The sequence below is a fragment of the Centrocercus urophasianus genome, unplaced genomic scaffold, assembly GCF_019232065.1.
Source record: "Centrocercus urophasianus isolate 14NV4802_14NV808 unplaced genomic scaffold, USGS_Curo_1.0 seq_12, whole genome shotgun sequence".
In the NCBI taxonomy this organism is placed as follows: domain Eukaryota; kingdom Metazoa; phylum Chordata; class Aves; order Galliformes; family Phasianidae; genus Centrocercus; species Centrocercus urophasianus.
The window spans coordinates 12693036-12705507 of record NW_024884364.1 but is presented as its reverse complement, the minus strand read 5'-3'; the positions used below and the strand labels follow the sequence as shown (position 1 = coordinate 12705507).

Below are 12472 nucleotides of genomic sequence, written 5' to 3'. Positions count from 1 at the left end.
CATAAAATACACTTTATACTTGGCAGAAAATAAGATGTATGCAAAAAACAAACAGAGGCTAACAATTCATTACAAAAAAATTCTAATAATTTATACCTCTTTCCAAACATGTGGTACCCTAGTTTAATATAATGTTTCCACAGAAGTTTATTTATACTTGTCTTTTTGCTTATTATACTTACACCACTAACATTGAAAACGATTCATTATCCAGACACCTACAAGGCAAAGATGAAGGAGATGCCACATGCAGTAATTCTGGGGACAAATATAGTATAGAAAATAAACTGACAACACTCTAACATACAAATATTTTGTTACTCAAGATTGTCAAAATTTCCTGAGAGGTCAAGAGCTGGCCATCAGTACGATGTAAATCTCTGGTTTCAGCATTGGGAAAGCTGTGCCATAATGTTGTTTTCCTTCAGACTTTCTGTTACTACAATTAGCAGCACAGCTTTGACAACATCAGCATGGTAACAGAGAACGTGTTGGAGCCTATTGGTTATCATCTATCCCCTCTTCCTGGCATCTGAACACAAGCTGGCAGTGATCAAAATGCTGGCAGTTTCCAGCATGAACACAAGGAAAATGCTGTGCCTGCAATGAGAACAGAGCTACAGTGGTAAATTTAGAGGAAAAAACATCTGCCTACAAAAAGTCTGCCTCTTCATATTTACAGGAATACATACTGAGTTAATAAAGTGGCAAGGGAGAACAGAGAGGGACACTAGTATTCACTGAATCTCAATGCACTGTCTGGAATAATATCTCTACTAAGGAAGTACAACCTGTTTTTGCACTTACACCGTATATACCAAGTGAGGGCTGTAACTGTAATGTAAATGCTATCACTAACCGCCATTCAGCAAGGAGAGAAGTAAGGAAAACAGGCAGATCTACCAAACAACTAGCACAAAAATACCCCTATCATGACCCTTTGGTAATGCTTACATTAAGGCAACTGATGCTGCAGTTTTGTATCCTCAACAACTATGCTCACCTGCCTTCTCTCACCTGAACGCTGTTACAACAGTGGGGAGACAAAAACCCACTCTCCAAACCACTCACACAACTGTTCCCCTCACATCTGTTTTCCACTATCTTGCTCAAAGGCACTGCAACAAGACGACCTTACCCATGAAATATGAATAACTAAATAAACACTGTGGTGAAGCTTTGGAAGAATACAGTGTAATTCTTTCGAGAGAGTTACACAGCTCCAGATTATGCACACATTTAAACATATTTCCCTGTCTGAACTGCTACAGTTGAACTGAATGTTTATAGGCATGAGCCTCAATTAAAAACCAAACAAGAAAAAAAAGAAACCTAAAATGCATCTATCATGATTGATAATTTTAAGCCTTAATTGATATTAACTACTCCTGAATTCCTGCACTGCACCTTTTTCAACTTTTTCTTAGGAGGCAAAGCAATCCAAAAGATGTGACAAAATACCTTTAAAAATTATCATGGGTAATCTACGAGCAGAAAGTTTTTAATTAACTTAATTGTGATTTCCCTATGTCTTTATAACTCACAAAACTTTTCAGGTTTTATTACGTGCAAGTGTCCCATGGCTACACATAGACGGTAAGTGTTCAACAATACATAAACACATTGAGCCTTCAGGAATGGAATGGGCTGAGCAATCTGCATATGTTGTCTTTGTTCATTTTCCTCAAAAGTATGTCTTCAAGAGGTTGTAAAGCTTCAAAACTCAAGGAAGATGTGAAACTGCTGACTTAACACCAAGATGATATATTATTCCCTTAGCAGTAGTTCCATAAATTATTTTTTATGAAAGGCATGAAGTGATTAAGTACTTCTGATGAGCATATATAAAAGGGTTCTACCTGTACTTTAAGGCTGTATGTCCATAAGCTCTTAAAGCCTCTGCAACAGGAGTGGGGGCATTCATCTTTGTTAAGTTTTGTCTTCATATATTATAAGGAAATCCCAAATTAACTTACTCCTTATTCATCACCCCAAGCACACCATCAGGGAGTGCCTTTCATTTTAGAATGTAAATACTGCTTAAGAATACTACCATCAGTGATGAAGAGTCTGTTTACTTCATATTGTTCACTATTTCTAATATCAGCAAATTCAGTAAACACTTAAATCGTGCATTGCCTTGCACAGAGGGATGAAATACAACATTATAGGAAAACAACTGTACTGAAACAGCATCAAAAACATGGGAAATTGTACTGTACAAGGTCAACAGTAACAAAACTGAATGAGCATTTCAGTACAAAAGGGTAGGAAGCTCGTGAAAAAAAAGATTTAAGAGGTAAAGCAGAGGTTCTATACCCAGCAGCAGCACTTCCTTACATTTTGGTCTATCTGTGCAAATGCAGCATTAAAAAAAATATATATCTATATTTACAAAACAGAGGTAAGGAAACAGCAGATAGAGCTCTGTTCCTACTGTGATAGTCACGCCACTAGAATAATCTCAGTGAGAACAGGGTTTCTGCTACTGATGGAAGAGAGTCAGGTGTAGGCTTCATCTATTCGTGCTACTCTGCAGATTATGTTAGCGTTGCCAACTTGTCAATTAAATCATCAACGGTATTCACAAGAAGTTTTGTGTCCTCCTTCTCACTCATTCGATGTTGGCCGGCTTTGCGGAGGATGACATCCACATCTTTGCTCAGAACACGATCAGCAACCTGCATAGAGATCTGCCAAGGGACGTCCCCATCCTTCATGCCGTGAATAAGACGGATGGGACACATTATAGGGATAGGGCTATTGAGCAGACAGTGATTTTCTGCTTCTTTAATGAAGTCGTAGGTCAAGGAGTAATATCCTTCCTCGTTATGCTTTGTTGGAAACTTCCATACACCTTTCTCTTCTATTTCTTTCTGTACCTATAAAAAGTGCAAGGTATAAAAGACAGATGTTACAATGGTGTCTTTTTTATTTGTTCTTTATTTATTTTATTTATTCTTGTTCTAAACACACTACAACTTTGCCCCTTGAAAGCACAATCCTTATCTATTCAGTATTCAGTACGCTGAATAGGATTCAACCCAATTTTAATGCAGATATAAGGTATTTCAACACTGAAATCTAATAGACTGTTGAACAACAGGGATCGGACTTCACATCCTGTATGCCACAGTAACATAAACACAGGATAGGTTCATACCAGCATCATACTAGAAGCAATGTATTTCGCAGACACTTTGATTATCATACATTTTCTGCTTACCTCCACCACAAACACAGAAAAAATACTGGAAGACTTGAAGGGAAAGTACAGCTTGAACAACAGATTTTTTTTTCAAGCATTTACCTTGACAAATTTTTTGACTGCACAACAGACAATGAGCAGCTTTACCTCAATGGGAAGCCTCTTAAAAGCTGTCACAAGATGGTCTGCTGCTACAGCTACTCCAACTAGAGCAGCGACTTTATCTGGGCGTGCTATTGCAGCATGAAGCATCAGCCATCCTCCTAAGCTGGAGCCCACTAGAATCTTAAAAGAGAAAAAATCAGATGTTATTTTATAGGAAACAGCTTTTGTTTTCTTTTTACAAAGCGTCAGCTTTCATCTAACTACTTAAACCTCGGACATAATCCTGCTGTCCTTACCCAGGCAGAACTGCTGTCACCTCCAGTGGAAATTTTGCCTGAGTAAGCACCGCAGAATCTGGAATGTTATTATTCTTTTTTGTTTGACATGGCTGATTATTGGCCTCTGAGACTGAAACACTGTAAACAAAATGAGAGTTGAAGCAATTCAGTATCGCATGCATATTTTTTTCCCTTCTTAAAATAAATGCACATCACAAAGGCTCTGTGCAGTGACAGAGGTCAGCAAAAGCAACTCAGAAAATAAAATGTTTTTCAAATACAGTATTATGTTTTTCTGGGATGCAGACTGACTTTCTCACACTCATTTCAAAAGTAAATGAAGAAGCCAAACATATTGTTTCTGCTGTTGTTTTTTTTTAAAGCTATTTTATCATACAGAACATCTTAACTTTCAACATTTCTGCAAATCCCTCAATAAATACATCAACAGTGGAACAAAGCCTCACTCTTCCATGAGGAGAGCTTCCACGAGGAGCTCCTTGTCCCTCTTTGTCCCTCCACAAGCCTTTCCCAAATCTCTTGGGACCAGGCCAGGGCTGATGTAACCCAGTGCCAGTGACAGATCTGCTCTACTGAACCATCCCCTGCCAACCCATACCTTCATAAAGTTGTGATCCACTTGTTTGCAAAAGAAGCCCTACAAATAATGTCATCTCAAATGAGTCTGCTTGACAGCTACCAGATGCAAGTTATTAAACAGAAGCTACTCTACGCAGCACCTACTGCAGTATATTTTTGATTGTACAATATTCCATCTTGAGGAAAAAACATGTTCTATATTTAAGAATGAAATACAACCTGTGGTCCATCTGTAAGTTCATCCAGTATAGACAGAACATCTTTTCTCCATTTCCCAATCGTACACTCCTCAAAGTTCCCCTGTGAACTTCCACATCCTGTATAATCAAACCTGAAAAAATGATCATCAAAAGTTGTGGTACCTACCTACAGCAACACAGGTACAAAAACTAAGCAGTATTGTTTAACAGAAATTAAACAGAGGACCCAATATACTGCACTGAATATTTTCTTTCTTGGTCCCACGCATCACTATGTGGTTTATACACATATGATCAAATAGTTGCATTTCACGTAGCCATATCCAAATTTATCAGGGTATTTCCCAAACAAGGAATTTGACAAATTCCCTTACAACTAAAAAACAACATACTTCAATATTAAAGGCTCTTTACAAGTGCAAAAGCTCTTCCAAATGCTTTATGCAATCAGGAAGACTTACAAAGCTCAGCATTCAGCCGGAATACTCAAAATATATTACACCAAGCATGTGCACGTTTCTCCACAACCACAGAAGGCATGGGACAGCTCAGTACAATTCAGCAGTTAAAAACCATGCTTACAGACATAATTTAGAAAAAAAATAGTATTTCACATACTAAAACTAATATTTCTAAGTGTTTTCTTTATTTTTCTTTGTTGTGCCCTTAGCTTTAACATGTAACACTGGCTAGACCACAGAAATTTAGATACATTTCTTTCAAATTACATTGTCCTGATCTACCTCAGCCCCTCAACAGATAGAAATTCTATATCTGAAAGAGAGACACTCATTAGCTTGCATGCAGCACAGCATGCACCTCAAATCAAACACCCAAGTCTATGGATGATACCTATTTCATATTCTCAAGAACAACATTTCTACATACCTGACGAAGGCGTGACCTAGACTGCTGCAGAAATCTTCAAGGGCAGTTGCTTTCTGACCATTCATATTTGACTGCAAGCCTGGAAGGAAAATAACCCCTGGATTCCTGCCTTTCAGCTTACGGTAGGCTAGATTTGGTCGATCTGGTCGAGTAAGAAAACTGACTGATGATTTCCACCTGCAAACTAATAAGGAGAGCTATGAAGTACCACCACCAAGACAGCTCTGGCAGAAATAATAACATTTTATAAAATGAGAATTCAGGAAATATATACATGTTATGTGAAATTAAGACACAGGCTCAGGAGAAAAGAAAAACAGAAGTGTCTTCTACACTCTTCAATACTGTAATGTAATGATTTGAAGGTGCTTGGTAGCAACATCAGTCACATAAGGAGTCCATTCAGCAATGAGTAAAATGGCTGACAGAAATTGAGCACTAAGATATGCTATGCTTCTCCTCACATTGTATATCATCTGGAATATTTACTTATCTCTCGTAAAATGACAGCTTCTTCATTGGCTTAAAAAAAAGTTAACTGAATACCAAGTAATTCTGTTCTGAACCTAAAGCACTGTGTGGGATGAAATACGTAACACACAGCCTCTCACAGCTATTGCTGCTTGAACACTGAAAACTAGCAGGGTGATAAGCTCTGAGTCAAGTTCCTCACAACTGTTTCATCTTAACAGCATTCTTTTCCTTAGACACAAAAGATTAAAGAATAAAGCTGTTAATTTCTGTTAATACTGAGAAAAATGTATTAAACACAACTCGTAAGGAGAAAGAGTTGACTGTTGTAGACCTATGAATTTCTCATGCATCTCCTGAAGAAGCAAACATCTCCCATCGCATGGGAGATTCTTGTGCATTCTTCCTGGAGAGGATAAATTCTACCTGCACTCAAGTGGCTCTCTTTACCCACAAGAAGCTAAATATTTTGCAAGTATTTAAAAAGTGCAAGATTATTTAGTTCAACTTCTTTCAAAGTGACCTGCAATGTACTGTCAGACCTTAGCAGTTTTCCCACCAGTACACTAAGAACGTATTTTTTTCATTTTTGTTAAGGCTAAAGACAACAACCCAGACACACTTGGAAAGAAAACACTGAGGTCTGAGCTGTTATTTGCATTAACAACCATCCACAAATGGAGCTGGCTTCGAGCAAGGAACACAGATTGATAAAGGAAGTGCTACGAAATGAAAACTATGTTGAGTTTCAACAGCTGCTACTGTATATAATCTGAATTTAGCAGTCAGCTTTACCTCTACTGTGGATGAAGATAAGTGGTTTGTAGAGAGGTGTTACAAGGAATTAATCCACTCTATTATCCCTCTCAGCAAGGGAAAGCTTGGGCAGGACTTCTGATAAGACTGATAAGACTCTGACAATCTTTAGAGGAGCACTGCTTCTTGAATACCATTGATCAAAAAGTGGAGCACAAAAACTGCACAACCCTAAAAAAATATATCAGCACACCGTGGTGGTATAACCACTGGTCAACATACTGCAAAAACCAGCTTTGAGAGTGCCACAACCCTTAGCTATTCTGCTGCTTCCTCTCACAAACAAAGATATTATATTCAAGTCTTTTGTTTCAGTTTGCATGTGTACAAGTAAAAGTGCCATTTTTATCACTCTCGTAAAGAGGGGACAGTTCTTCATCCCACTGATGCACGATGGGGAATAGATACAACACTAGAAGTTTGTTTAGATACATCCACACTATGCACTGTCTCTATCAGTAAGGCAATCATTTCTGTCTGCCTGTCAGTAAGAGATGCATCAATAACTGCTAAACTTCATACAAAAAAGTGAGGAATATGTCTCTCCCATATGTACTCATAACCATCTTCCAAGCCATTACATTTCCATCCTATAGCACTCTGGAACTGACCTCAACCTGCCCTAGACAAAGCAAAATTTAAACTGAGCCACAAGAGAACGAAACAACTTCATGAACAAATGCTGTGCATTCTGCAAGTTACTCCACATCCACCAGCAGCAATTCAAACTCAAATAATCCAAAAGCCTAAAGAAATCACCTCAGCCAGCCAACTACAATGCATACTTCCCTGCAGTCACATGCTAGGACTCCTCTTTCAACAGCTCAGAACATTAATTATCTGTACAACTACCCAGTACTTTCTTCTCCTTATTTCATAGAATCACCACATAGAATCACTAAGGACCACTAAGACCATCTATTCAACCATCAGCTCCCCACCATGCCCACTACATGTTCCTCAATGCCACATCCACACAGTTCTTGAATGCCTCCAGGGCTGGTGACTCCACCACCTCCCTGGGCAGCCTGTGCCACTGCCTCACTGCAATGTTTTCTAATATCCAACCTGAACCTTCCCTGCTGCAACTTAAGGCCATCCCTCTCGTCCTATCACTGTTACAAGGGAGAAGAAGCTGATCCCACCTCACCACAGCCTCCCTTCAGGAAGTTGTAGAGTGCAGTGAGGTCTCCCCTGAGCCTCCTCTTCTCCAGACTCAACAATCTCAGCTCTCTCAGCCTTTCCTCATAAGACTTGTGCTCCACACCCTCACCAGTTTCTTTTCCCTCTCTGGACATGCTCCAGGGCACTAATGTCTTTCTTGTAGCGAGGGGCCCAATACTGAACGCAGTACATGAGATGCAGCCTCACCAGAGCTGAGTACAGACGGATGATCACCTCCCTGCTCCTGCTGGCTGCACTATTTCTGATACAAGCCAACACGCCGCTGGCCCTGGCCACCTGGGCGCACTGCCGGCTCACATTCAGCTATCCGCTAACATCCCCCAGCTCCTTTCCCCCTGCGCAGTTTTCCAGCCACTCTGCTCCCAGCGTGTAGCAATGCACGGGGCTGTTGCGACTAAAGCGCAGGACCGTGCACTCGCTCAAGAAGCGGAGCGGCCCATTCCCACCCCCGGGACCGGCGCCATGCCCTGACACCCCTATCTCGCCCTGGCTGGCGGCGAAGGAGCGCCAGCAGGGCAGCCCCGGAGCCCCTCCTTACCCGGGAGCCCCAGGGCCGCTCTCAGCAGCGGGAACGTCAACAGCGGGACTGAGGCGCGGCCACCGCTCCGCCGCAGCCCCAGCGCCGCCGCCATGTCCGCCTCCACGCGCATGCGCCTCCGGGGCCCTGAATGGCGGACTCGAGAGGAGGGGAGTCCGACGGTTCGTGGGCTGGTGTGGCTAGAGCGGGTGAGCCCTGCCGGCACGGTCACGGGCAGGTAAAATGCTAGCCAAACTGCGAGGCTCTGGGACGTGAGCGATTGCCGTGGTGTTGTGAAACAACAGCCAAAAAAAATCAGTACCCCAGGGTGATCGTTAATTTTTTTTTTATTTTATTTATTTATTTTTTTTTTTTTCAAATGGGGTGGATCGTAGAAATGAGAAAGTTACTGTGTAGGTACAGTGAGCAGACTGTGCTCACAGAATCACAGGATATCCGAGTTGGAATGCACTCACAGGGATCGTTGAGTCAACTCCTGGCTCCACATAGAACCACCTGAAATCCAAACTGCTGCCACGAAGCCTCCCCTCAGCCCCCTCTGCTTTGGGCTAAGCAAACCACAGGACCTCAGCTGCTCCTCATAAACGTTGCTCTCCAGACCCTTCCCCATTGCAGCCCTCCTTTGGATACTCTCTAACAGTTTTATTTCCTTCTGACATTATGGCAGCCAAAGCTGCACCCAGTGCAGGAGGTACATACATCTGGGGCTGCCCCATCCCAGGTGCAGAATCCAACATTGCTCTTGTTCAGCTTCACGCTGTTGGTGATTTTGTCGAGACTTCTCTGCAAGATTTCTCCACCTTTGAAGGAGTGAATAGCTCCTACCAGTGTAGTGCTATTCTCAAACGTATCCTACAATCCAGTCCTGCATCCAGACACCATCTCTACATCAAACCTTTCCCTTCAGATAAAGCACTTAATCCTGTAGAAAGGGGTGTGATTCAAATGGCTTTGGGAACACCACTGGTTTTGTTGGATTGCTTTCTAGATTTCTAAAATATCAAATGAAAGCACTGGAACCAAACCAAAGAAAAGCGGGGTTGCACATCTCCTGTTGATGCCATCAGGAAAACAGACCTGGTGTCTTGTTCTAGTTGGACCTACAGAACAGCCTCTGGGAGATTCTGACATGGCAGAGCATTGCCTGTGCACACAGCTGCCCTGCAGAAGCTGTGCTATTGAAATCACAGAGCGTCTGCAAGAAATGGCGGCAAACTGGGAAGAGATCACTATTTTCTTTTGTTAGCCTTGCTTGGGAAGCTGATTCCTGCTGCCATCTGGAGAACCAGAAGGGAGCTACTCAGTGGACCATGCAGGGAAGGGCAAGCAAGGTCTGGGTGAGGAGCGGTACCCTTTAAGTAGAGTTTTATTTACTTCTTGACTGAAGTTAATATACCTGTGGCTCTGTGCAGGACAAACAATAAGTGCAGGTCAGCAACATCTGCTCAGGCTGCTGCATCCAACCAGGCTCTGGGCACCACATGGTAATGCCATTGTGGTGACTTGTGAGTGACATGGTGACATTTGAGCATCTCCCACTGGAACCCTCAGACAGTTCCATTGGATTTTGCTTGCTGACCAGCAGGGCAGAGACACTCTCACTGCAGAAATGGCTGCAAGTGCAAACTTTGGGCAAATGGAGACGAGAGAAAGTGAACCATGTGCAGAAACATCTGCTTCTGATTCAGAGAACCTGGCTGAATCCTAAGGCTGCCCTTCAGCTGATCCTCCAAGACAGGATCAAGGAACATCTGGTGATGCTGCCATAGCATTGATAATGGATGGAAAGCAGTCAGAAACATTTATTGATGAAGACAAAACCAAATGTTTATCTCATACTTTTTATGAAGAAAGTACAGGCAAACCCAACATCTTTTCTGCCCTCAGCTTTCCAGAGAAACTCTGGGTGTTGGGTGAAAGTTACCAATTTGAGAGCATTTGGTGGGGTCACAGTAGAAAGTGTGTTGTAATCAATGAAGTAATATTTCAGGTGGAAGTACTGGGAAGAAGAGGGCCTTGAAGAGCTTTTGAGATTGGAAGTATGAAGATCGAAAGTTGTGTTCAACAACATAATCTGTATGGCTTCACCAAAACACCACATGACTTCAGAAGACCTCCCTCACTTCTCAGATTTCTGGGAGAGGAAGAAGCATTTGCTGCCTCCAGGAAAGTACAGCAGTTGCTCCACACATGAACCAACTCTTGCAATATTCTCCTGCAAGAGATGAGGGTCCGAAAAATAAACCTTGGTAATAGAAGATACGAGGAGAAATGAAAATATTCTGATCTTCACTGGTTATTTATTTATTTATTTATTTATTGGCTGTTGGCAGCTCTTTAGAGGTAGTACTGCTGAGTTGAAAAAATGTGAGTAAAATATATTCAGGTTATATCTGAGTTTGAATGCATGGAATGGAAAGATAAGTAAATGAGGATACGATAAGCCTATTTATTTTAATATATTTGCAACACATCTTGTTGTAGTCAGCCTAAACTGTGGGATTAAACTGACCAATGGAGCTTTTGTTTGTCTTCAGCAATTGAAAGTCTTAGCTCCTCTATCTTGCTGTCTTTCAGTCCTGAACTGATAGCAACTAGCTGTTCTCCTTTGCATTTTTAAGTTACTCTTCTTTTTTAACACACTTTTTCAAGAGAGATTACTCAGAACTGCCTTGCAAGAAAAGAGTTGCTCAGAAGAGAAGAGATGTGGCTGTTCCTTCCTTGCAGGAAGACCCAAAGGAGAGCCACCTGAGGAACAGCCCAGGCGCCCAGTCCATGCAAGGAAGGAAGGAGCCTGCTGGCAGTGGATCCAGAAGCTGGCATACAGACAGTGGAATCCACAGGGTCCCTGTTGCTCAAGAGCTGCAAGAAAGCCATCACCCGAGCCCGGGGCAGCGCTACTCCAAGCCTGCCAGATCCTGCTGCAGCAGAAGGGAAAGAACGGTGCCGTCCTCTGGCCCCATCTCCGCTGCCACCAAGCAGCAGCCAGACCCTGGATGTTACTTCTGCTCCTCCACCTTACAACACTCTGCCCTTTGTGGCATCCAGATTTACACCTGGCCCATCACAGCAGGAGCCTCCCTGACAACCAGAAGCACCAGAGTTGCAGGTTCCTTGGGCTGCCCAGTCATACCATAGCCCATCCTTTGCAGTGGCCATGATGGCAGCAGCAATGCTGACACCACACAACTGGCAGCCCCAGGCAGCCCAGCACTGCCCAACGTGCAGCTGCAGCTCCCACGTGGCAGGTGCAGCTGTTGGGCGAGCACCTCAGTTGGGGGGCATGAAGCTGTGGCAGGCTTGTCCTCAGCAGGTGCGTAGAAGGTCATCCACCAGCTCCTCCACCAGCTGGCACTTGTCGGCCTTGTATGGTGCTGGCCACTGGGTGCTGTCGGCCCAGACTCTGCCCAGGTTCCATGTCTCATCTGAGTCACTGTTCTCTTCCTCATCGTCATTCTCCTCCTTGTTTCTGGACCTTTTCTGGCTGCGGCTGCCCCAGGCCAGCATACGTGCCACTTTCGTGAAGAAGAAGGGCTTAAGGAAGATGGTAAGGATCGCAGTACAGATCCAAGTAATGCTGCTACTTCCTGGCAAATATTTAGTTTTCCTGAGGCACCAAAGGAAACCAAAGAGCAGGACAAAGACTTCAGGAAAGGCCCAGATCCGCCAGTGCTGCAGGGCAGCAAGGAGCAGGGCTGCCTTGGCTGCCCAGTTCTGCCACTGACTCCATTGCACTAACCTCTGCCACAGCTGAGCCACGTCCCAACTCAGGTGTTCCATGTGCAGCTGAACGTGCTCGTGCATCTTTCTATACATGAGGTGAATTCCCAAAAGGATGATTCCCATCCCATTCCCAAGATAGAGGCCATGGAGGAGCAGCAGAGATGAAGCATTAAGGACTGACCACAGCCCCATTCCCAGTCCGTCCCACTCATCTTGAGAAGGTTGACGTTTCAAGTGTAAAGTTGAACCTTGAGAGTAGAGGTTGTAGGAGAAAAGCATTTTTAGCTTTGCTTTTAGTTTTCACTGTTCAACCCTGTCATTAACTGGCAATAAATTGAATTCATCTTCCAAACGCTGTGATGGCAACTGGGGAGAGATCTCCCTGTCCATATCTCAAAAGATATATCTCAAAAGAAAAGCTGAGCCCACCAGCAGACAAGTGCTGGTCCACAGACAGCTG

The 12472-nt window shown here is 43.1% G+C and overlaps 1 protein-coding gene across 1 annotated transcript; it reads right to left on the bottom strand.

Moving 5' to 3' along the window:
* Nucleotides 1-2057: 2057 nt before the first annotated feature.
* On the bottom strand, nt 2058-8383 carry ABHD10 (abhydrolase domain containing 10, depalmitoylase). The gene is made up of 5 exons (XM_042809642.1): nt 8290-8383; nt 5280-5463; nt 4411-4522; nt 3356-3493; nt 2058-2882 (listed from the first exon to the last, which is right to left on the bottom strand). Exons 1-5 carry the CDS (start codon nt 8381-8383, stop codon nt 2541-2543), a joined length of 870 nt encoding a protein of 289 aa, XP_042665576.1. The 3' UTR covers nt 2058-2540.
* Nucleotides 8384-12472: the final 4089 nt, after the last annotated feature.

What these genes read in the sequence shown, in the direction of transcription:
- ABHD10 (XM_042809642.1), bottom strand. Translation starts at nt 8,383, where the DNA reads ATGGCGGCGGCGCTGGGGCTGCGGCGGAGCGGTGGCCGCGCCTCAGTC. An exon ending in CTAGGTCACGCCTTCGTCAG is followed by an intron (nt 4,523 to 5,279) that starts GTATGTAGAAAT and finishes TCATTTTTTCAG; the next exon opens with GTTTGATTATACAGGATGTG. An exon ending in TTAAGAGGCTTCCCATTGAG is followed by an intron (nt 2,883 to 3,355) that starts GTAAAGCTGCTC and finishes CACTTTTTATAG; the next exon opens with GTACAGAAAGAAATAGAAGA.